Below are 23,545 nucleotides of genomic sequence, written 5' to 3'. Positions count from 1 at the left end.
TCTATCTATCTATCTATCTATCTATCTATCTATCTATCTATCTATCTATCTATCTATCTATCTATCCATCCATCCATCCATCCATCCATCCATCCATCCATCCATCCATCCATCCATCCATCCATCCATCCATCCATCCATCCATCCATCCATCCATCCATCTATCTATCTATCTATCTATCTATCTATCTATCTATCTATCTATCTATCTATCTATCTATCTATCTATCTATCTATCTATCTATCTATCCATCTATCTATCTATCTATCTATCTATCTATCCATCTATCCATCCATCCATCCATCCATCTATCATCTATCTATCATCTATCTATCATCTATCTATCATCTATCTATCATCTATCTATCTATCATCTATCTATCATCTATCTATCTCTGTGTATGTATGTGATGCAAAATAATAATGTTAGTAATTATTGCATTGCTAAATGTGTTTGACTGGACAACTTAACAATAAATAAAGGTATCCCTTTCAAAGAATTTAGGATGTGGGATGAGAGAGACCCGGCAGTGAGATTTTCTAGGTTGACCGTTGGTTGCATTGTGCCCCAAGTATTTGTGTTATTACAGATAAATTAATGTGCTGTTTAAAACATGCCTCTTAGAGAGGGCTCATCAATTGCTCCTCAGATGCTTAAATGCTACTATGGATGCCTTTATGGTCATTGTGACAGATACCCTTTTTGGCAATGACACCTCATTGCCTTTGTGCTACAGTCAGGCCCTATTTCAACGTTGATGTCATAATAAAGTAAGCAGAACAAATGGGTGAAATCAATCATAAAAATTGGTCAAATGCAAAGAATGGTAAACAAACCAGCTTTTAAAAAAATTGAGTAAAGAAACTGTCAGCAATGATGCAGTCTTGTAAGTGCTTACTGAAGCTGAACTGGAATATATATATGAGGCCGTGCAAGAAGAGACTACTTCACAGACGCACCAAGATCCTCAAGGCTTCCCAAAACGCCAGGAAAGAGCTGCAGTCTGTCCTGCTTCTCCGTACTTTCCCTTTCCACACATCTGAAGGTAAAAGTCAGATCGGCTGCCTTTCTCTTGCATTTATTTGCTAAACCGAATGTAGCTTATGAAAACTTCGGCCTTATCAACAGGTTGTTTATAATCTTTCCCCTATTTTTAAGAAAAGCACCCTGAAACCTTTGACTTGATGAGTTTTAAAGAATGTTGCTCAACATTCATTTAATTTAAAGGCAATAGAAAGCGGCTCATTCACGAGAGGGTTTTTTTATGCAGTGTGTCCTTGTAAGGCTGAAATTAATGACACAGACAGGGAGACAAAGAGTGCAATCATGGAATTACGAGAAAGTCACGAAAGTTCAATGTGATTTGGAAGAATTTTTTTGTAACCTGTTGACTATATTGTGCACTTTCACATCCTATTTTGAAAAGAACAAAAGTTGGCTGAGATATGGAATTACTTCCTTTTCCAGTGGGGAAAAATGAGTATTACAACAAAGTGAGTTCTTTTGGTGTAAAGAGAGCGTACCTAGGGATGATTTGGAAATGCACGTATATTGCACGATCACAACCTTCTTAAGTCCACTGAAGTCAGTGGGCCTAGAAAGATGTAGCTTAGGATGGTACTATTGGTTCTCAAAGTTCTTTGGCTGGAAGTGTAAACTGCTTTACTAGAAGGAATTGTGCTGAAGTACACACAGTAGTATGAGAAAGTTCCATCTTGCAAACTTTGGTCTTTGTTGGCAGTTCATGCCACACATACCAGTCAAGAAGGAAGAAGCTGATGAGAAACACATATGTATGAATTTGTCATCTCTGAAGTTAGTGTGTTTGTGGTAAGAGGTGTTACTCTACAAGCAAAAATGTATTTACTTCACCAAATCTGCTCCTATAAGTACTGTTCTCTTCCTACATGAAGATCTAATGATACACAGCTGAGCTACAGATAGCCAGTGGCAGTGTAGTGTTAGAGTTTCAGACTAGGACTGGGCAAACCTGGGTTTAATTCCTTTCCGTCCCTTTTTGCCATAAAGCTCTCTGGGAGAGTGCGGATCTGTTTGCCTCGCATCCCTCATGAGGTCATTGTGATGAGAGGAAAGAGCCAAAAAAGTGCTCTCTGGACTCTGTGGAGTCAGAACTCACCATCCTCGTATTTGGTGGCTCTGATGAAATGGGTATTTTCAGGTTCTTTTCTTTGTTTGAAAGGTGAGGAGGGGGGGAAATACTATGTCGAAAAAGGCATGCAGAACACTTATATGCAGAGCTGAAGAAGGTTTTTAGAAGTTCTGTATGGAAATCGTGCTCTCTTGAGAAAAAGCACTGGGAGGCAGCATTGCACTGCTGAATGACAACACCAGACTTTTATAGCTGTATTTGAGTATAAAGACAATGCTTTATGCACTCTTATGAAACCTGTGAAGGTTATTTGGGTACAGCCTAGCCATACCTAGTCATAACAACATGCCAATGGAATCAGTGAACTAAAGATAATTACACTAATTACACTAATGTACATCATTTGGTTGGAGCTAATAAAAGGTATCATGTGGACTGTGTTCTATTTTGAAGTCGGGTTTTTTTCAGATTTTTGGGGATCCACACGGCCGCTAGCAACTTCTTTCTTAAGAAAGGAATGTATGTCCAAATCCCTTTCCATTGCTTGCAATGGGACAGGTAGTCATGGCTAATTTTTGCTGGACATTTGTTGTTCACTGTAAATAGAAACAATATAATGGAAACGTCCTTTTATCTAAGTGCTTTGCAGAAACATGGCGAAAAAAATACAGGATAGCCTTCCAGATAGATTTGCTAGTTGCCTTTATTAGTTTGCATTTTCTGAAATATACATAGAGTCAGTCTCAAATCCCATTCCTAATATGTGGAAATAGGTCTAAAAGTTGCCTAAAAGTTTTTATTCATTGCAGCTTTTCATATATGTTATAGTCCATGAAGCCTGCTAATCATTTACTTAGGCCTAGGAGGCTCCAAATACCCATGCCTGTGACAACTTTGTGCGTTGCTGGCAAGGACATTCTTTATGTAGTTAGCATCTTTTAAAAGCTAGACTGAGACTTTGACTTCTACACAGGACTGCCCTTGAAGGCAATTTTGAAACTTCAAATTATTACTGAATGCCACAGCTTAACTTCTGGTTGGAACAACTGATTTCAACATGATGCACTAACTCTTAAACATCTTCATGGGTTGCCTATTTTTTTCTTGGCTTGATTGAAATTACTCATTCAATAACAGCAATAGAAGTTGCTCATTCTTCCCTTTATTACTTAGGTCCTCCATATTTACATACATCCATGGCTTTTTTTTTGAGCAGGAATGCATAGGAATGCAGTTCCGGCTAGCTTGGCATCAGGGGTGTGGCCTAATATGGAAATGAGTTCCTGCTGGGCTTTTTCTAAACAAAAAGCCCTGCATACATCCTTGTATGAACTGGTGTGCCTGTTATAATAGTTTTGAGAACATTTTTTTTCCCTTCCCTCAAGGAGGTTAGAACAGCTTCCATCTATTTGCAGTTCTCTCAGCAATAGTTCAGGCCTTGGGCAACAGTCTCCTCCTGGTGATTAGGAGTTTATCCATTTTGCCAGTTTTTAGCAAGGCCTACAAGGTAGTTTTATATAGGAGGCCTGGGGCCTTGTGAGGAGTGTGTGTGTAAAAACTGAACAACTGGATTATAATAGTTGTTTAGGTGTGATAATGATTGCTGCTAGTAATGGTTTTAAAATCTCTGATGTTGATTTATTTTTGTTGATATTTTGATGAACCAGTCATTTTGGCTCTTCTTTTGGAGGGTTATGAGGAAGTGTTTAAACAAATCAAGCAAAATAGCCACACAGAGCTCTGAAACTCAGAGGAATTTTCTATGGCTTCCACTTAGAGATTGATTAATTTATCAAGTACATCTAAGCAATATAGGATTTAGGGCATGGAGAGGTTTCCCTGCACTTGTCATGCATTAGGTTGGGGTGGGTTGTGGTCTACATCTCATTCTTCTGTTGCCAAGCAATTACAGTGAGGTCCTTTTGTGACCGGTTCTTTTCCACTGTCTTGTAGGCAATGAAAATGAAAAGCATGTGCTTTGTGGCGGGATTGCTTTTAATGATTGTTCAAAGCAGTTGGCAGAGCGTCCTTCAAGAAACAGAAGAGAAGTCCAGGTAAACACCAGCCGCCAAGCTTTCAATGCTGTAACAACCCCAAATTTCTTTATTTCCTTAAAACAGAAATTTCCTTATTTTCTTATAATAGAAAGCAATCCGGCATGGAAAATCTCTTGAGAAACTAACCAATCCCCACCCCTATTAAATATAACTCAGTATAATTTACAGCCACACGTCACTTTATGACTTCAAACAGTCGCACTTTGGTCTCCGGTTATTTTGGTCTGCTTCTCCCATTATCAAGCAACTAATGTTCCTTTATTAGCAGCAATTGTTTTTGGAACATACATACATATGCGTGTAACTGTGGAGCTCAGAATGAGGCACAGAGCCTTTCAGATATGCAATTGTCGATGTAATTAATTTGTTACGAACCACGCTTATAGATTATTCAAAGCTTCCCAAGCCGAACCATTAGATGAATCTAGACAGCTGAACGAAGCGAAGCGTCACTCACAAGGTACATTCACCAGCGATTACAGCAAGTTCTTGGACACAAGGAGAGCTCAAGATTTTGTAGAGTGGTTAATGAGCAGTAAAAGAAGCGGGTAAGCATCACAGACACCTCCGCCCCAATCCCACCCCCTCCTTATAAATTGTCCCCTGGGGGGAAAGGTTTTAAGTGAGACTATTTAAGTGAGTTTATAAATACCCTATAAATCCAAGAAGAAGGTTGATTCAGTGTGCATGATGGGATGTCTTTTCAGTCTTCACACAGGTAGAATCATGCTAAAAGATTAAACATTCATCTGTCTGTCCACCCATCCATCTCTTTATCCATCCAGCTACCATTCATATATTCTGATTCAGAACCTATCTTGTCCTAGGGAGTGCTGGACTGGTAGCAATGTTTTCATATTTATTTATCTATAACATTTCTGTGCCACCTGCCCTGAAAAACCTGCTTAAGACAGCTTACAGGTAAAACATAATACAAACCACTAAGAAATACAAATAGCAAAACATTAAAAAAAAACTTAATGACACATGTTGAAAAGACCTTAAAAAAAAAAAAAAGCCAGAGCCTAAGGACAACCTAAAATATTTTACAGTTTTAAAAGATTCTCACGAAACAGGTTAGGGCACATTGTAAAACCAGTTTAGGAGATCAACCCCGAATTTTAAAAGGCAAGATAAAAAAAGGAATAATTTAGCCTGGCACGTAAAAGAGAGTACAGTTGGTGTCAGGTGAGCCTCAAGGGGAACGACATTCTGCAGATGAAGTCCCGCCATGGAAAAAAACCTGTTTCTGGTCATTTACTGCTTCACTTCTGTAGGCAGAGATACAAAGCAGGGCTTGTGAAGACGGTCTTAACTTGGCAGGTTGGCAATACAAGAGGGTGTGGTGCTTTGAGTATCCTGTTCCTAAAGCCTTTAAGGATTCATAATGAAGAACCAGCGCTATGAATTATGTCCAGGAATACTGTTGCCCCACAGTGGGTTGACTGCCGTACAGAAATCCTATAAATATGAGATAAAGCTCCTTGGGATGTTTTCTCAGCAACAAAAGTGCACTGTGGGCACATTCCAAATGAAAGCCCTCCCCCAGAAAGATCTTCCATAAGAAACCAGTGACAATTTTGCAAGAGCAACTCATGTGCTCAAAGTAGTAATAATATCTTTATGGTATAGTAATGTACAATTTCTACTTATTTCCAGAATGTATCATGCCCGTAGTGATTAGCCCTATAGCTGAAATCCTCTGCATAGTTTCAAGACTTAAATTAGTCCTGCCTCTGACAAAAAAAAGTCCTTACTGGATATTGAATCCAATATACATACACATGTACATGTACATACTGGGCTGAATCTAACCAGATTTTCTGCTGGTGGAAGTGGAAGGATGGGTCCCCTTTGACCACCGCAACAGGCTATGCTGGGGATCATGGGACCTGTGTGGGGGGGCAAAACTGGGTTACAAAGCTAGCTGGATCCAACCTATTGTATATTATGTAACAAACTATAAATTGAATGCAATGTAATCCTAAACAGAGTTACACTCTCCCAAGTCCATTGAAATCAGTGAGTTTAGAAAGGTACAGATCTGTTTAGGATAGCACTGTTAGAATATCAATTTTCTTAGGTTATTTTTTTATAAAAAATAGGTTTAATTGTATTAATTATATATTATTTCCTTTTAAAAAGTATATGCTGCCATTCCATCTTGTAATATGACAGCTATATTCAAGTTCAGTAGCATGTTGGAGACAAACAAGATTTTGGGGGGGATAAGCTTTTAGAAGGCAAAATTCCTTACTATTTGGCTCTCAAAAGCTTCACTCTGAAACTGTTGTTGCTTTCTAAGGTGCTAGGACTTAAATCTTTCTTTCTACTGCAGACCAAAATAGCTGAAATTATAATATGATAAATGCAGCACTGCCACCGTCAAAATATTCATTAGAACAGCAGTACCCATAAATGTCTAAGGAGAATAAAGTAAAACACAGGTAGCAATGAAAGGGCAAGATGAAAGAAGAAAACATCTGGGGAAACAGGATGGTTTTCAACTGGCATCTAAAAGATGACAAAGATGGCCAGAGCTAAACTTGTCCTGGAAAAGAATTCCGCAAAAAGAATATAGAAGGGAAGGCAAAGAAGCTCAGATTCCTTCGGGATGTTAAGAAAATATTTAAATCCACAATGACAGCATCTCAGAATATTTGCCGCGGAAGAAAGCTGCCTCCAAATTTAAGATACCAACCTATGAAGGGATCTCAGTGTTAATACTAGGCAATGAAAAGACCACTTGAGTAGAATAATATTTTCAAATTTGATTAAACGTATATTCAATTCAGTTCTCAGATTCTTATATCACTTAGTAAAGTGTCTATACAATACATAGACAAAGTTCATTAACAAATTTCAGACAAAAAAGCAAATTTCCCACCAGTACAATCCTCAGCCAATGTATATCCTTCTCCAACTGGAAAAAGTGTGGAAGCACCGTAGATTCATATGAATGGACTTTAATTTATTGGGGGGGTTAAAAGGGAATTATGAGAGAAGGATATACACTGGCTGAGGACTGTACTGGTGGAAAATTTGTTTTTGTGTCTGAAATTTGTTAATGAACTTTGTCTATGTATTGTATAGACACTTTACTAATTGATATAAGAATCTGAGAACTGAATTGAATATACGTTTAATCAAATTTGGAAATACTATTCTACTCAGTGGTCTTTTCATTGTCCAAATTTTTAAGACGACAACACTATGGGTGTGATCATACGAGCAGTTTGGCCTGACACAGCCACTCCTTCCTTCCAGATCAAATGCACATTTCTGGCTCCCGTGCCCCACTCTTCCCAACCTCGTGCTAAAATGACTCCCATGTGGATTAAATAGCCACTGGCAAATTCTGGTGGCTACCTCGGTGAAGTGCATCCGTGGTGGGTTTCCAGGCATCTGATCGTCCAGGCACACCATGGAAACACATGCGCAGTGTGATCGTTCCATTCCATTTCCAGCATGTCCTCTTTTTTTTTCAACCCCGTTCCAATGGGCGCTTTAGTGCCCCCATAGAACACGGCCAGGAGCACGTGCGCACTTGTCTGCTTCTGTGCACACATAGTGGGACTTTGAGATACAACCCATGGTTGCAGTGCGTTAGCAATGTGAATGACCTGCAGCCTGCAGCACTATGATGCTGGCTTGGGGGCCCTGTCTGATTGACAGAAACTGCCTCAAACTCAAGCAGCTTATTTAAAGCTGAGATACTGCCACAACAAGCTGCCCGTCTGACCTCACCCTAAGACTAATGAACAAGGACAAGGATCTCCTCAAAGGCAATAAGGCTTCCTTTGATGTCCAAGTCTTGTTCAAATGAGGTAAACAAGAAAGGGCATAGGTTTGGGCATTTCTTTAAAAATATCAGAAACATGAGAAAGCTGAAGAGGTACTTGCTTCTTTGGATGAAGAGAAAGGGCTGAAGGGACTGCTAAAAGGAGACAGAGTAATGGCAGAGAAACTGAATGGATTCTTTGCATCAGTTTTCAGTGTAGAAAACATGGGTCAATTATCCAAGCCAGAGATGTTGTTTTTTTGGGAGGATGTTGAGAGAACTGAGTCAAGGCTTTTTAGTTTAGGGGGGGGGAATCTTAAGGGGACAGGGAGACAAGACAAAGGGCTTGTAAAACTATAAATGAAATGAAGAATGGTAATAGAACCTTTATTAGGGAATTAATACTTGAACTTGTGGTCCCTCTATAAAGTTGATGGGCAGGAGTCTCAGGAATTCTCACTCAAAGATGTACTGACTTGTGGAATTTACTGTTGCGTGGTGTGCTGCTGGTCATTGTTTTAGTTGGCTCGAAATAGGATTGCCAGGTCCTTCCTGGCTCTGGGTGGGGGATGACACCATAGAATTTTTACCCAAATTGCTACAGTGTGCCTGGTGCAGTGACATCACTTCTGGGTGCACTGGGCGCATTGCACCTGATGAAGCTTTTTAAGGGCCGGGATCCTCCCTGAGGGGCAGCTTCGTGCCAGAAGGTTGAGGGCCGCGAAACCGAGGAAACCCCCACCCCCAGCGGGAGGGTGGGAATCCTAGTTCTAAAAGAGGATTCATGGAGAACAGTCTTAGCAGTTTCTATTAGCTATGATTACTAAATAGAATCTCCATGTTTAGGGACAATAACTTTCTGAAAGCCAGTGATGGGGCAGCAACAAAAATAGTTTGGGCTTCTGTGCCCCGCTTGTAGACCTTCTAGGGCCACTGCAGAAAACAGGCTATTGGGCTAGATGGATCATTTTTTAAATCCAGCATGCCTGCTGTTATGTTATTATGTCCATAGGTGTAAAGAAAAACTCCATTCACTTTGCAGACACCATGAACTACCATGCCCCCAAATACAAAGACAGCATTATTCATCCAAAAAGATAGTTTCTCTGTCATTGTTAAATTGCCATGTTGCAGAAGAAAAGAAGTTCTAATTGAGTCACGGGGATCAAAGGACAAGGACTGATGCAAACCACACCAGTCCTGCTAGTGATCCTCTAGAGCAGTATAATGTACAAGTGAACGAAGGAGGCAAATCCTGAGGTTTTTTTTAAAAAAAAAAACACAAGAGGGCTTTTTAACATTTTTGTTGAATTCCTTCTGCTACAGTTGTGGTTGCCTTGGACTGGATGTCGTTAAATGATCGGGGACGGTGGCTCAGTGGTAGAGCATCTGCTTGGGAAGCAGAAGGTCCCAGGTTCAATCCCCGGCATCTCCAAAAAAGGGTCCAGGCAAAAAGGTGTGAAAAACCTCAGCTTGAGACCCTGGAGAGCTGCTGCCAGTCTGAGAAGACAAGACTGACTTTGATGGACCAAGGGTCTGATTCAGTATAAGGCAGCTTCATATGTTCATATATGTTCATATGATCGGTTGGTTCGGCAAAGTTTGAAAGTGAGCGGTAGATGTTGTCTGGTAGGAATTTTCTACTTGCCAAAAGAATAGACAAATCAAGGCTTTGAAAAAGAAACTCTCTTTATGGATTTTTTTAAAAAGGCTATACGTTTATATGATACATGCTCAGCCATTGGGGGGGGGGGTGCATACAGTCATATGTGATGTTGGTTGTTTTAGTCAGCCGGCAGGCTGTCATGTCTAAAGTGTCAGATGAGGACCTGGGAGACCCAGCTTCAAATCTCCATGCTAAAGGTTGCTGGATGACCTTGGGCCAGTCACACACTCAGCCTCACCTACCTCACAGGATTGTTGTGAGGATCAAATGAAGGAGGGGAGAATGATGTATGCCACTTTGAGTTCCCACTGAAGGGGAGATATAAATGAAGTAAAATAAAAAATAGTCTCAGGACATAGCCACTGTTCTTTAACTGTGTCTCCTTTCACAAAGGAAAAAAGAAAAGAAACAAATTAGGGTTTGTAGAATCTTTCAGGATCAAGTGCCGTGTTCTACTGGAGAAAGTTTTCCTTCCAGACGTTTCGTTCTCAGCTGCGGAGAACATCCTCAGTGGCGTTGCAGCCGGAGCAGGCGCTCAGACCTTCTTGGCTGCTGTGCATTGAGTGGGGCCAGGGCTGCTGGAGAGCTGCTATTTCTAGGCTGGAGGGGGTGTGGTGAAAGGGCAATTGGTTTGTGGATGTGCCCATTGTTTGGTGGGGCTTCCTGGAAGGGTAGTGATAAGGAAACTGGCTGTTGAATGTGACCATTGTTCCGTGTTAATTGCTGGGAGGGTTGGAAGGGGTTTGAAGATAAGGAAGATGGTTGTTGACTGTGCTGATTGTTCTGTGGAATTGATTCCGAAAGATTCCACAAACCCTAATGATGTTACCAGCCGTGAAAACCTGAAATCTTTGATAAAAGAAACAAACTTGTTTCAGCACTCCACATTTGAACAATTTCACTAATCTTGATTCATTAAGAAGACTAAGTAGGGATTTCAATTGAGACCGAGAAGTCTTTCTTGTAAGAACAAACAGTTTAAACAAATGTGATTCACTGCATTGTGACTCTGGATACTGTTTGTTCCATTGTAAATTATATGTCTGTTTACCAGAAGTGTAAGCTTGTTTCAGAAGTCATGATTCCAGAAGGAATTGCTCACGCTCGGGCAGGTTCTCAAGGCGCTCGCAATGCAAGCCTAAGAATGCTATTTGGGGAGTAAGCCCTGTTGGACATTCCTGAATAGAGTTCTGAGACCGTTTAGGATTATTCTCAAATAGGCTACGCAATCAGGTCGTCTCCTTCAGCAACTCAGCAGTCAAGATGGGGAGGGACTGTGGCTATACGGAAGAGCCTCCACTTTGTATGCAGAAGGTCCCAGGTTCAGTCTTCAGTAAAAGGATTGGATAGTAGCTGATATGAAAGACTTCAGCCTGAGATGCTGGAAAGCCATTGCCAGATTGAGTAGACAATAGTGACTTTGAGAGGTCTGATTTGGTATAAAGTAGCTTCATGTGTGTTCAAGTATGTCCTGAGCTTGCACCAAAAGTCGTTACCAGTTTGGGTAACAGTCTGAAAAATGAATCTAGTATTTTTTTTAAAAAAAGTCTAAAAATTTTGCATTTTGAGCACTTTATTTGCAGGTTTCACCTCTGCTCTTATCTTGAGCCTCGCTGCAGCCATGGAAAAAAAAACCTTAATGGTTGCCAGAGCAAACTCAATACTTTGCTGCAGCTGCAGATTCCAAGGGAAGACTGATAAGCAGTATTTCAGAGAAATTTGCTGACTCAGTACTGATTTTCTCATTGAGGATCCATGGATAAACTTGTAAGGAAACCAGAGTTCCATAGAATGTAATCTGAAAACCCCTGTAACCAATCGTAGTAGTGCCATAGATGAAATTAATTTACTACCAGAAACTCCTAGAAGAAATGTTACAAGAATTTCTGGATTTCATTCCTTCATTTTTCTTCCTCACCCATCACCACTTTCCATTGGGATCATTTGCTGTTTCTGATGCTGACAGTCAAAGTAATCGGGCACTTTGCTGTCTCCTGCACATCAGTATTCCATTCGTTGTTTCATTTGATACTTCACAGTTATGTGTTTTGTTATTTTCCTCCTTCGGGGCCATGCGTCGTCTTCCACGGTCACAGCATTTGTTCCATCATCTTCCTGCCTTATGTTGTAATCAGATGATGTTGGCTAACCAAGCTAGATGGGTGGGAAAAACAAAGAAAGTCCCGCATAACCAGTAAGTATGATCCTGTTCTGTGTGCATGGAAAATGTACAATACTTGCCATATTAAGGGATTTTGTGCTGTTCGCTGTGGGCTCTGTGAGCAGCCTCTGACCCCCACCTTTCCTGCCTTCCTCTGGGTGTGCAGCATCAACCAGGGCCTTGTGGAAGCCCATTCTAAACAGACCAGATTCCAGTAGCTCAGACTGTTGGGCCATGGCCCTCTGAAATCTATATCTTGTTCAAGTAATAGAAAATGCCAGTTGAGACTAGAGCTGAGGGACTGAACGCCTGGGTATAAACTTCTTTGCCTTGTATTGCTGGACCAAGCATAACATGGCATTGCTTAGTGGCTCTTCATGAGATCAAGGCCCATGGACCCTAACCTGGCTTCCTGTGCGTGAAGGCACATTCAAAGCTTCTGCATTTGGCCTTTTCTACCTGTATTCAGCCTGGGATAGATCATGCTCACTGGTGAACCATGAAATACAACAGCTACAGCCTGGAGATACTTGGAGATACACCTAGATGATTGAATAAATGGATCAGCAATGAAGACTGAAGTAATTCTACAAGAAAAGGCATTTTTGAGCTGGTTGACACAACCACTCTGCTCTTCCTTCCCCTGCTTGCTACAATCTGTGCGTGAATCAAACGGCTCAGCCAGATTGTTATCCACAACCTGTTGCTCACCACCCGATAATGAGTGGACCATTGCAAGCACTGTGGCAAACAATTTAGAGGTCCAGTTCATCAAGAGGCACAGATCACAAGAAGTTGAAGAAGGGCTGGCTAACAGTGGAACCCTAAACAGAATTATACTCTTCGAAGGCCATTGACTTCAGTGGACTTAGAAGTCAATGGGATTAGGATATACCTCTTAGGATTGGAGAGTAAGAGTTTGGATGGTTGTGTCAACTGGCTCTTTGTTGTCCTAAACAATAGTTGCAGACCTTATCAAAGAACTGTCAGGTGTACTCCAAGCCAAGACAGTGACCCCTACCTGGAGGACAAACGAACTGGAGGTTCAGTTGCAGAACACATAATTCGCATGAGAAGGGTCTTAGGTTCAACCCCTAGCTCCTCCCACTGAACAATTTTCTGCCTGTCAGGATTGAAACAGATGGCCTAACAGTCTGAATCTGTCTTCAGCTCAGCTGAGTAGAATCGTTATGGCGTTAAATGCCAGAGTCACAGACTATGAATAGAGTTCTTTGTCCTATCGATTGTAAATGTATTAATGAAAGCAAATTGTAATGGCTCACTAAGTGGATTTTTTCCCTACCTGTGCAAATATAATTCCAATAATCTAACGACTGCGGACCTCTGCTCCAGACAACAAAGGCAAGAAGAGACAGAGAAAGAAAACCTGCTGGATCAGCTCACAAGGTATTATAAGTGAATAAACATTTTTGCCATATGGGGAACTGGGCAAGAATAGGTAACAATGAGGGGCCATGGCTCAGAGGTTGAGCATCTGCTCAGCATGCATAAGGCCCCAGGTTCAATCCCCAGCACCTTCACTTCAGGGCTGGCCCTCGATTGTCCGGTACCCTAAGCAAGGCTAACTTCTGGTCCCCTCCCTGCACTGACAATGTCAACAACTCACATGATAGGCACCCAATTTGGCACCCCAAGAAGGCTGCTACTCTAGGCAATTGCCTAGTTTGCCTAGTGGCAAGGGCTGACCCTGCTTCAGTTAAAAGGACCAGGTAGTAGGTGATGTGAAAGACCTCTGCCTGAGACACTGGAGGGCCACTGCCAGCCTGAGTGGACAATATGGACCTTGATGGACCACTGGTCTGACTCAGTGCAAAGCAGATTCACATGTACTGTTTGACTGCATCCACAGAATGGGAAAAGCCAGAACTGAGATCTCATACCTTAATACATTCCTAGCACATTGATCCTGAGCTAGAGGAGGTTTTTTTGTGCAGTGGTGTGCTGAGTGCATGCTGCTGAGCATGAAAGATCTCCTCTTCTGATCTGGTCAGAAGAAAAGACTTCCCAGCAGAAGACTAAAACCTGTCAGAGCTGAGAGCATCCACTCACTAAATAGTGGAGTTTGTGTAGTGTAGAAACATCACATGCCTTTCCCTGAGAGTTGGGTTTCTACCTCCCCTACATTGCACTCTTTTGTCCATCAAGACTATGTCTGGAGGAGTGATGCACACATGCACATACACACAATCACCTTTGCTAGCTTGGGAAAGATTTGTAGAAGTAAGTCCCATTGACTGCCATAAAAGGTGGGTTTGGGGACAGCAGCCGAAGTGTGACTTTTATCATTGTTCAGATTCCGTGATCTGTGGGCAGATAGTGCTGCTGAAAATACTTGGCAAGTGTGAAATAGCTTCAAGTTGCATATGTGGCATCACGTACTTCTGGCATTGTGGGCACACGTGTCAATGGGGCAATTCACATCTACATTTTGGATTAAGTTCTCTCAGAAGAATTTGATTTCCTGGGTTGCTTCACGCATTTCATGGAAGTACAGATAGTGCTGTGTTCCGTTCTGTAGAAAGAAAATGGAATCTTCCTACATTTTGCTTAGTTCCTGCAGCCCCATCCACCCCTCTGGAAAGATCATTCCTAGGGTCAAGGGACTTGTGCAGAGGAATAAATGAGGGGTGGGAGCTGGAGTAAGGAAGGAGGGGGTGAAATTTCTCCTCTTTCATCTTCTACCAGAGGTCTGTTTCATCCCTTTGACTTTCCTCACTCCGGCCCGTCGACACAAATGGATCCTGCAATTCCTAGAATGATCTTTCCAGGAATAGGGAGGGGCTGCTGGAATGGGGAGGAATGTGGATAACATCCATGCATGGATAGTTGGATACATACCAGTGTTTTCCATATGGACATTCTGCAGGGAAGGGGTGATGGCAGTTTACCAATCCAGCTACCTATATAATGCATGTGTTCGCCACATATGTACACTATACATTTATATGCTGATGTAAAATTGTTTCATTTGTATACAAAACCGGTAGGTTCAGAGAGTTTGAGGCAAGCTTCCACCAAAAGCTTTTAATGGAATTTACCTCCAGTGAAACTGGTTCTCAGAAAATGAAGCTGACACTAAATCTACCTATCTCCTACTCTTCAGTAACACTGAGAAACACATAAGCAGAGAAAACGTAACAAATTTTAAGTGGAGAGAATGAAATGGAATCCAGTACAGTAAAGATTTTTAAAGATCCCATAGGGGAAGCAAATCATTCTACTATGACATAAAATGGACGAAAATACAGTTTTTAACACATAGAGAACCTTTTGGAAATCTGAGGGGGAAATCACTAAAATAATTTTGTAGACAAGGAAAGTGGGAATACATATGTGCTAAGATTGGGCATTGGTGGTGTCTCAGAGAGGGAGTTATCAGAGTCACTTTTAGCTTCCTGAGTCCACTGCCTCCTCCATCCTGCCAATCCCAGTGGGAAAAGAAAGACATGGGTGACCCAAACCTGGGATATCTTTAACTTGGATATAGGCCATTTTGTATATGGGTGAGCAATGGTTTACAAATGTCACATTTAAGCCAAAGCTAAGGTTTATAAACTGTTAGGACACACTGGTATGAGTCCAATCACATTGTTCCTTTGATGGAACAACATTTGCAGAAGAGAGGGCAGCAATTTCCACCAATCCTCCCCCTCCGCAGCAGGCTTCTATGCTGTTCTTGAGAATCTGTTGACCCCCACCCACTCTGAAACAGAGGTTAAGTGGGCTGTGGCAGGAGAAGGAAAAGGGAAAGCTCTGTTCTGCAAAGTCCACAAATAGTTTCATGCCATTATTTGTGAGCAATTGCTTGGGTATCACTCATTTTCTTAATCTCCCCATACCTTATACCTTGATTGGGATCTCATCTATGCATCTAATACATTTTTATCCTAATCATTCCTCACAAAATTCAGACGGTGCACTTAGTGCTCCTTTTCCAGTGCAGAGCAACTCTGGATCCACTTTTGGGGAGGCTCAGTGGTAGAGCATCTGTTCGGGAAGCAGAAGGTCCCAGGTTCAATCCCTGGCATCTCCAAAAAAGAGTCCAGGCAAATAGGTGTGAAAAACCTCAGCTTGAGACTCCGGAGAGCCGCTGCCTGTCTGAGAAGACAATACTGACTTTGATGGACCAAGGGTCTGATTCAGTATAAGGCAGCTTCATATGTTCATATGTTCAATGGGGTCATTTGGAGACCTTAGAATGTGCCCTATTATATTTTCTTAGAATAAGTCTGCTTTACCCACAAAGTGAGCTTTGCTTGCCTAATCTTCTGCAGACCTGATCAGTGCAACCTGGCTGGCCTTTGGAGAATGTACTTATTAGTTATGTGACCTGGATAACTCATGCTAGCCTGATCTTGTCAGATCTCAGAAGCTAACCAGGGTCAGTCTTGGCTAGGAATTGTAAGGGTGACCTCCAAGGAATACCAGGGGTGTGGTGCAGAGGCAGGCAATGGCAAACCACCTATGAAATGTCTCTTGCCTTAAAAACAAGTCTAGCTAACCGCCTAATGGTGCATAAGGCTAAAAGAGCTAGAACCTCAGGCTGCCAGACAATCTTAGGATTTCCTGGCTTTACTACACACAATGCCATACAAAAATAATTATTTATTATGTGGATACTTCACTGCTAAGGGAGTAATCATACAATCATTTTACTACATATTCCATTCACTGAAAAGAGCCACATTGGTCTGAGGAAAAGATCTTGGGAAATGTCTAAAATATTTGTCATTAAGATGGTGCAGGGGGGTTGTGCTGGAGAAAAGCTGTAGGAACAAAAAGCCGAAATGTGAAATAACCCTAAGATACTTTCTTGTTTTAGCAATGGACTCGCCAGACGCCATGCTGAGTATGAGAGGCATGCCGACGGCACCTATACCAGTGACATCAGCTCTTACTTGGAAGAGCAAGCAGCCAAGGAGTTCATTGCATGGCTAATGAGTGGACGAGGAAGAAGAGAATAAGAACCCAGCTGTTGCTATCCTTGAGCATTCCTGAGCTTTTTTCGGGTAGGGGGGATTTTACCAATCAAAGGCTAATGGAGCCGTGACGTATTCCCCCACTCCATCCCCCGCACTGTATTTCATACTTCTAATTTGTAACTGAAAATGTTGTCATGGGCATGCTATGACTCAATGGCCAATTAAAATGTAACTCTTGGCAAGTTTATTGTGCTGTCGTTTGCTTGGATACATGAAATTTATCCGTTAAGTTCAAGTCATACTGAAGGTCAATGTGCTCTTATCCTGTATTTAACTATCGCCCGTTTTCCTCCCTGCCCCGCCCAGGTCTCCTCCTTCCATCATCTTGGCCAACTCAGTTTTGTCATCTCCAATGTCTCTCCTTCTCTCTCTCATTTCCCAATTTGCACCATGATCCTTGTTCACTTAATGTTTTGCATTTTGCAGCTCTTTAAGCTTGTTTTTTTTTAAAAGACTTAAATTCCTAGAGACTCCTCCTCTTGGAGCCTCTCCTTCTTTGCTCCTCAGCCTCTTCAAGAAATTGCTGATAAGCCCATCATCACACTGTCACCATCTTTCCAGCCCCTTCAGAAGATTTTGTTCTACCTTCCCACTCTTGTTCGGAAAGACGTACAATATTTACCCCCCTCCACTGCCTCAATGCATCCCGTAACTCTAGACTGCCAACACCTCTGTCAGTCACCTGTACTCTATCAGGAACCACCTACATCCTGTTCTCACCACGTTTTTACAACCTCCCTTTCTTTTTTTTGCTCTTTGGCCTGTTCTACCCACTGCTGACTTTGATCCATCTCTCACAGCAACCATACATTCGGAACAGTATCTTTCTCTCATAGTTTCACCCCCTCCCTATCAGAGCCCACGCTCACCAGTCTTCAAGCCCCTACTTGTTTGCCAGCATGGCTTGGCAGTTGAAAGTTCAACAAGCCCCGTCCCATTCTGTACTTATTTGTACCTGCAGACTGTGAGCTCTTTGGAGCAGGGTTCTCATACCTTCTCTCTCAGTTCTGTGTTCCTAATCTCTATTGCCAGCTGTAAAGGCAATATGTATGTCCTTGGTACTCTATAAAGGTCAATTATGACTAAAGTAATAATAATAAAAAGAGATCTGAGAGTCAACAACCTGTGCTGGGTTTAAGAAGGAAACAAAACAGTAAAAGGGACTTCTGAAACACTGAATAGCCCTAAATAGGATATACGTCAGCTCTTGAGAAGATACCTTGGGAACAGCTGTAAAGGGATGATAGCCCTTGAAGATATACTGTTTAATAATTTTTGAGCGGAAGGAAGCAATTTTATGAAGGTGTGGCTTTTTGCTGTTTTTTATTATCCGTAACAGATACCAGATGTTAATTCTGAAATACAACCCATAACAGACATCCAAGTTGGAAGATAGTAATGATAGTGTTCTACTTTTCTTTGACTTTCCTAGGAGGCACAAAGAGGGTTAACTGAATTATGCAGAAACAGATATCGCATATTAACAACACAGGTTTTTTTTAAAAAATAAGACTTTTAGGAAGGGGATTATAAAGAGGGAATATTCAGAGTGGAGAAGAAGGGGAAGCCTTTTCCTACTTTATGTGGTACACAGGTTGGAACTGTCCCACCCCCCCCACCCCCCCACCCCCGGTGTAAGATATAACAAAATTGTGCATGTTATAGATTCTCAAGTCCTGTGTGCCTAATTAGAATTGGGATTGTGATGCACATGGAAAGGGGGCTTCAGGGAGCCCCTTTCCCCCTTCCCTTCAGGGAATGTTGCATTGGGTTGTTGGGAAACCTACAAGATCTCAGGTTTGTCTGAATGGGCTTCCCTTGGAATTGGTTCAGGTTTTAAAATGGCATGGAGGGAGGGAAGGCAGAAATCCCATCTCCACTGGCCGTTTGATCACTATCTTACTTAGCCACTGCATGCCTGAAAACTGAGGCAAATCCCCACCACTCACATATTCTGATACGTCTGACACAGGTGGGGATCCTGTGTCATTCCATTAACAAGTTGTTAAGCCCTTGGGAACAGCATCCAGAAAGCATAATAATGCCATAGAATTTACTGTATCAATTTCACATTACAAGTACTTCTCAAATCCAAGGCACGTTGGGCAAGGGATCCAGCAATCTACTGGCCACCGTTCTGTCAGTGTACCTGTTGAGAGGAACCTGTAAGGCCATAAGGAGAAAGGCATTTCTCTCCATTGGTCTGTTCGCTTACACATAATTTGGCTTTGGTGTGAGAACGTTTAATTCCGAAGTATTTTGGATGTAACATGTTTACAATGAATGCTTATACTGTATTTTACTTTTGACAGCAGTACTGGGGTTTGATATGTTGTCTCTTCTGTTCCAGACGGTTCTTGATTAAAATTCTAAGCAAGGAAATCAGAATTTGTTCTCAGGACATTTTTGTATAGGCATAAATCATGGATCCTATGGGTAGTTGGCTCACACAGCCATACTTTTTTGGGTAATCTGCAAACATCTGTGCTCATACCATTGTATTAAACCCTACTGTTTTGTATGAGGTGAATGTGTTTCTCCTTTGGGAATTCAGCTTCCAGAGAATACTGAAATGCTACATCTACAATATTTTGAGTACCATAACAAAAGTTCCCCCGGTATAACTGCATCAGTACAAAAGATATCTATATCTCTTCAATTGTACATATGGTCACTGGCTATAAAACATAACCCAATTGGTCTGGACTCTGTTCCAATCAACTGAAACAAGGTTGTAGAGGGCTTCGGCCTATTTACTGGTGGAACTGTGGAGTCACAACTATTAACAACTGCACCTGTATATTGTTTAACACATGACATGGTCAATACCACTGGCAGAGTTTGGTCATGAACACTGGGACAATGAAAATATTAATGTGTAATACTTGGTCAAGCAGGAATTAACAATATCAGGCATCATCCAGCCAAATTTAAATGGGATAGAGATGCATTTGTTTCAGTCTCTACCACTGAAATGGGACTACAGTGTTTGGCTTCACTGGGCACAAAATGTTTCCCTGTATGCATTTTTAGAAATGGTTTCCTGGACTTGAAATAGCTTCCCAGATGTAATTTTTCTGAAGAGCCTGTGGATAGTCAACTCAGTGTTTTGTTTTTTTTTTGCTGTGGAAATGTGGAGCTGAATTATAGGACAGATTTGTTTTGAGCCACAAGGAAGTTATTTTGTCCATTTTTCCTTTTTTAAGTTTGTCACAAGGAACTGCTAAAGCTGTAAACATTGCCAGAAGATATTCAGAAGGCACTTACAACAGTGATCTCCATGAAATCCTGGATGAGATTGCTACTGAAGAATTCTTGAAGTGGTTGCTTGAAGCAGAAGTGACTGAGAGGTGCATACATTTCAGCTAACCATATTCAGCTTGTCTTTCATACCCGGAGTACAGAATTACAGTTCATCTCCAGACTACAGAGATCAGTTCTCTTGGAGATAGTGGCTGCTTTGGAGGATGGACTCTATGACATTGTATCCCCCCCCCCCCCCGAGGTTCCTGTCCTCCTTAGGCCCCATCCACAAATCTCCAGTAGTTCCCCGACCTGGAACTAACAACCCTACTCTCCACCCACTTCTGGCAGCCAGGGGAGCCTAGGAAACCTAAACTAGGTGCATAACAAATTACTCCCTGGTTTGGAAAGTCCCCTATCTAATCAATCTGTAACATCTGAATTCATGCACCTTAACAAACTATTTATTTTATTTTACCGTAGATTTATATACCACCCTCTCCATGAATGGACTCATTTGGTTCTTTACCAAACAGTGGAAGTCCAAACCTGAGTTTAATCCTGGTGTGAGCAAATGCTGCTCTAACCACCCCCTGACTGAGGGAAGGGAAAAGGCTTGGGGATGGCTTGCAGAAGTCAGTTGGTGGACTTCTGCAAAAAAGAAACAATGGGTGATACCAGGCGGGCGTTTAAAGCCACCCGCGGGACGGGAGGCAGGTGGACCTAAAAAGCACATCCACATGCGCACATCTGGATTGCTGGGAGCCGGCTCAAAAAGGCACCACTTTCAAAGTGGTACCTTTTCACTGGGGCGCCTGTGGGGCACCTCCCTGGCCATCTGGAAAGCTGAGAGGTGCCCAGAGAGCCGCGGATGGGACGCAAGAGCATTCCAGATGTTCCCTGGGTGCCCACGGCCTGTCCCTTTTCTGCGCGGCATCCCAAATCTCCAGGGCACTCCATTTCCAACCAGCTCTCTTTGGGACGGCTTGAAGCCAACCCAAACCGGCTGGCTGGTATCACCCAACCTGTACTTATTAAAGCAACTGAATTTAATTGGTGCACCATATTGAAGTCAGAAGACCAGGAACTTTTTCCAATCAAGGTTCCATATGCAAAGGGAGAAATAAAGCAGGGTGGTGTTGAGTGGGAACTGGGAAGAAATCATAAACCTGGGAATGAACAAGGTTTGTTCTAATCCCAAACAAACTCTAGGTTATTTGTGACATTTGAATGCAGCCAAAGAGAACGGGGAAGAAAGTTTTAAAAAATCTGTTTTACCTTAGCATGGTTTGTAGGTCTTGGATTGGTGTTTTTCTTAGGCCAAAGTGAGATCTCCCCAAATTGTTCTTTGTGATTAATACAAGCAGCAATTTAGGGTTAGGTGAGATTAAAAAGGGAAGCAACTGTCAATAAGGTACCTTCGCACCAGTCACTTTGAAGTAAGTTGCCACACTTCGAAGTTGAATGCTTAAAATTATAACTTAACTGGTCCTTTTCTGAGCAATTTTGAGACTTGTTTCTAAATAAGCGTTTTCGATAGTTTGGCCTAAAGCTGTAATTCCCTGTGTTGATTTAAAAGTTATGTTGCTGCTCTGACCTGCGTGGCCCAGTCTAGCCAGATTTCGGAAGCAGGGTCAGCCTTTGTTAGTGCTTGGGAGGGAGACCGTTGAAGTCCGGGGTCACTATGCAGAGGCGGGCAACGGCAAACCACCTCTGTTCATTCCTTGCCTTGAAAACTCTGCAGGGTTGCCATAAACTGGCTGTGACTTGACAATGACAACGTCTCCGTGTTCCATTATTATAACCACAACTTACTAATGGAAGTGTGCAGGACTGCAGACTAAAAGCTATTTTTAAAAACCTAGATGGCAGATGATCTAGTCAAAGTTAAGCATTTTTAAGATGCAAGGCCTATGTACGCAATGGTCAATTCAACACAGTGGTTCTCAGGGCTTTTTTTTTTTTAGCAGGAACTCCTTTGCATATTAGGCCACACACCCCTGATCAGTGTTTCCTCAAAGCTGAGTTAGTGTGAGCTAGCTCACAGATTTTTAGTCTCCAGCTCACACATTTTTGTCTTAGCTCAGGAAGGATGACCCCAAAGCACACTAATTTATGCCGTAGCTCACAACTTTAATGCCAGTAGCTCACAAAGTAAAATTGCTGCTCACAAGACTCTGCAGCGTAGAGGGAACATTGCCCCTGATATAGCCAGTCCTCCTGGAGTTTACAATAGGTCCTGTACTAAGAGCCCTGTAAGCTCTTGGAGGATTGGCTACATAAGATGGGTGTGGTCTAATATGCTACAGAAAAGCCCTGGTGGTTCTTTTTTTCTGAACAAAAACACACAGGATTGGAACACCTCTTTTAATTATTTCAGTGGAGAAACTCAGTGGAGCCGCTGAGATCACCGAGTCTTTGAAGTGCTTAGTTCTAGCTCTGTTGTACTGACAATTGTGCACATATGTTCACTCACACAGGACAAAACATGACCCTACTGTAGAGGTAGATGATCAGGAGCTTTCATTAGTAAGGCTTTACTTGTGTTCACTAAGAAAGTATATCAAAATCCACATCACTAGATCCTGAACCCAGTACCTGTTTCTAACTTTTGCTCTTTCTTTTTGCCAGGGACCTTTCAAGACAATACCAAGGAGACACAGAATAAACATGGCATAAATTAAGATCTTCACCACACCAACTACCTGCCATTAGGGAATTCTGAAACTCACATTTCAGGACCCATACCCTAAAACCAAGCAACGCAACACTCATTTTTTATCCACCAATGAAAGGATTCTATAGATGATGTCAACTTTGACATATGCCCAATTGAAGGAACTGTCTATTGTTAGAAATAATCTATGATTTCAGGTTTTTCCATTTGCTTAAGAAGGATCCTAAACGAGCCCCAGGCAGCTGCATCTTTATTCAACAGTGGCATTATTATTATTATTATTTTTCTAGGAAGATGAAACAATGCAGAGTGCAATTCTACACAGAGTGAGGCCCTTCTAGATCCATTGACTTATAATTCTGCTTAGAATGGCAAGAGCAATCACTCAGTACTAAAAAAAAAAAAATGCCTTCCAACAAACAAAACCAAGAGGCTTGCAGTTAAACTTGCGGAAAGTTCCCCCTTGAAACCTTTGTTATAAGAAGATTCAGATATCCAGGCATCAACGATAAGTCTTAAATAAATAAAAAAAAATCAAGCTTTCCCCCCATTGTCTGATTTCTAAAACCTTTGTGCATTAAAAAAAGAAACGCTGTAAGGAACAGAACATGGATCAGTTCAACATCTGTTTGTTTGATTAGGAAATACGGCCTCCTCTCCTGCTTTTCAGCAAAACATGTTCTCGAGGCTTCTTGTAATGTAATAGAACAAAACAATAATACAGCCATAGACCCAATTTAAACAAGCCATCGTGGGACTTAAAGGTAATCGCCAGCACCTTGATTTTGAGCCAGCATTATACAGTGGTTAGAGTAGGGTTTCCAAGTCCAACTCAGGAAATATCT

The 23,545-nt window shown here is 41.8% G+C and overlaps 1 protein-coding gene across 1 annotated transcript; it reads left to right on the top strand.

Annotated features, from left to right (window-relative positions):
- Positions 1–893: 893 nt before the first annotated feature.
- GCG (glucagon) lies at positions 894–22,776 on the top strand. Its single transcript, XM_060257360.1, has 7 exons — positions 894–1,047; positions 4,066–4,166; positions 4,556–4,717; positions 13,131–13,184; positions 16,621–16,758; positions 19,987–20,130; positions 22,655–22,776. The coding sequence occupies exons 2-7, from the start codon at positions 4,069–4,071 to the stop codon at positions 22,689–22,691; spliced, it is 633 nt and encodes a 210-aa protein (XP_060113343.1). The 5' UTR covers positions 894–1,047; positions 4,066–4,068; the 3' UTR covers positions 22,692–22,776.
- Positions 22,777–23,545: the final 769 nt, after the last annotated feature.

Source organism: Heteronotia binoei, chromosome 16, assembly GCF_032191835.1.
Source record: "Heteronotia binoei isolate CCM8104 ecotype False Entrance Well chromosome 16, APGP_CSIRO_Hbin_v1, whole genome shotgun sequence".
In the NCBI taxonomy this organism is placed as follows: Eukaryota; Metazoa; Chordata; class Lepidosauria; order Squamata; family Gekkonidae; genus Heteronotia; species Heteronotia binoei.
The sequence above is the reverse complement of the archived record's forward strand: the minus strand, read 5'-3'. Positions and strand labels throughout refer to the sequence as shown.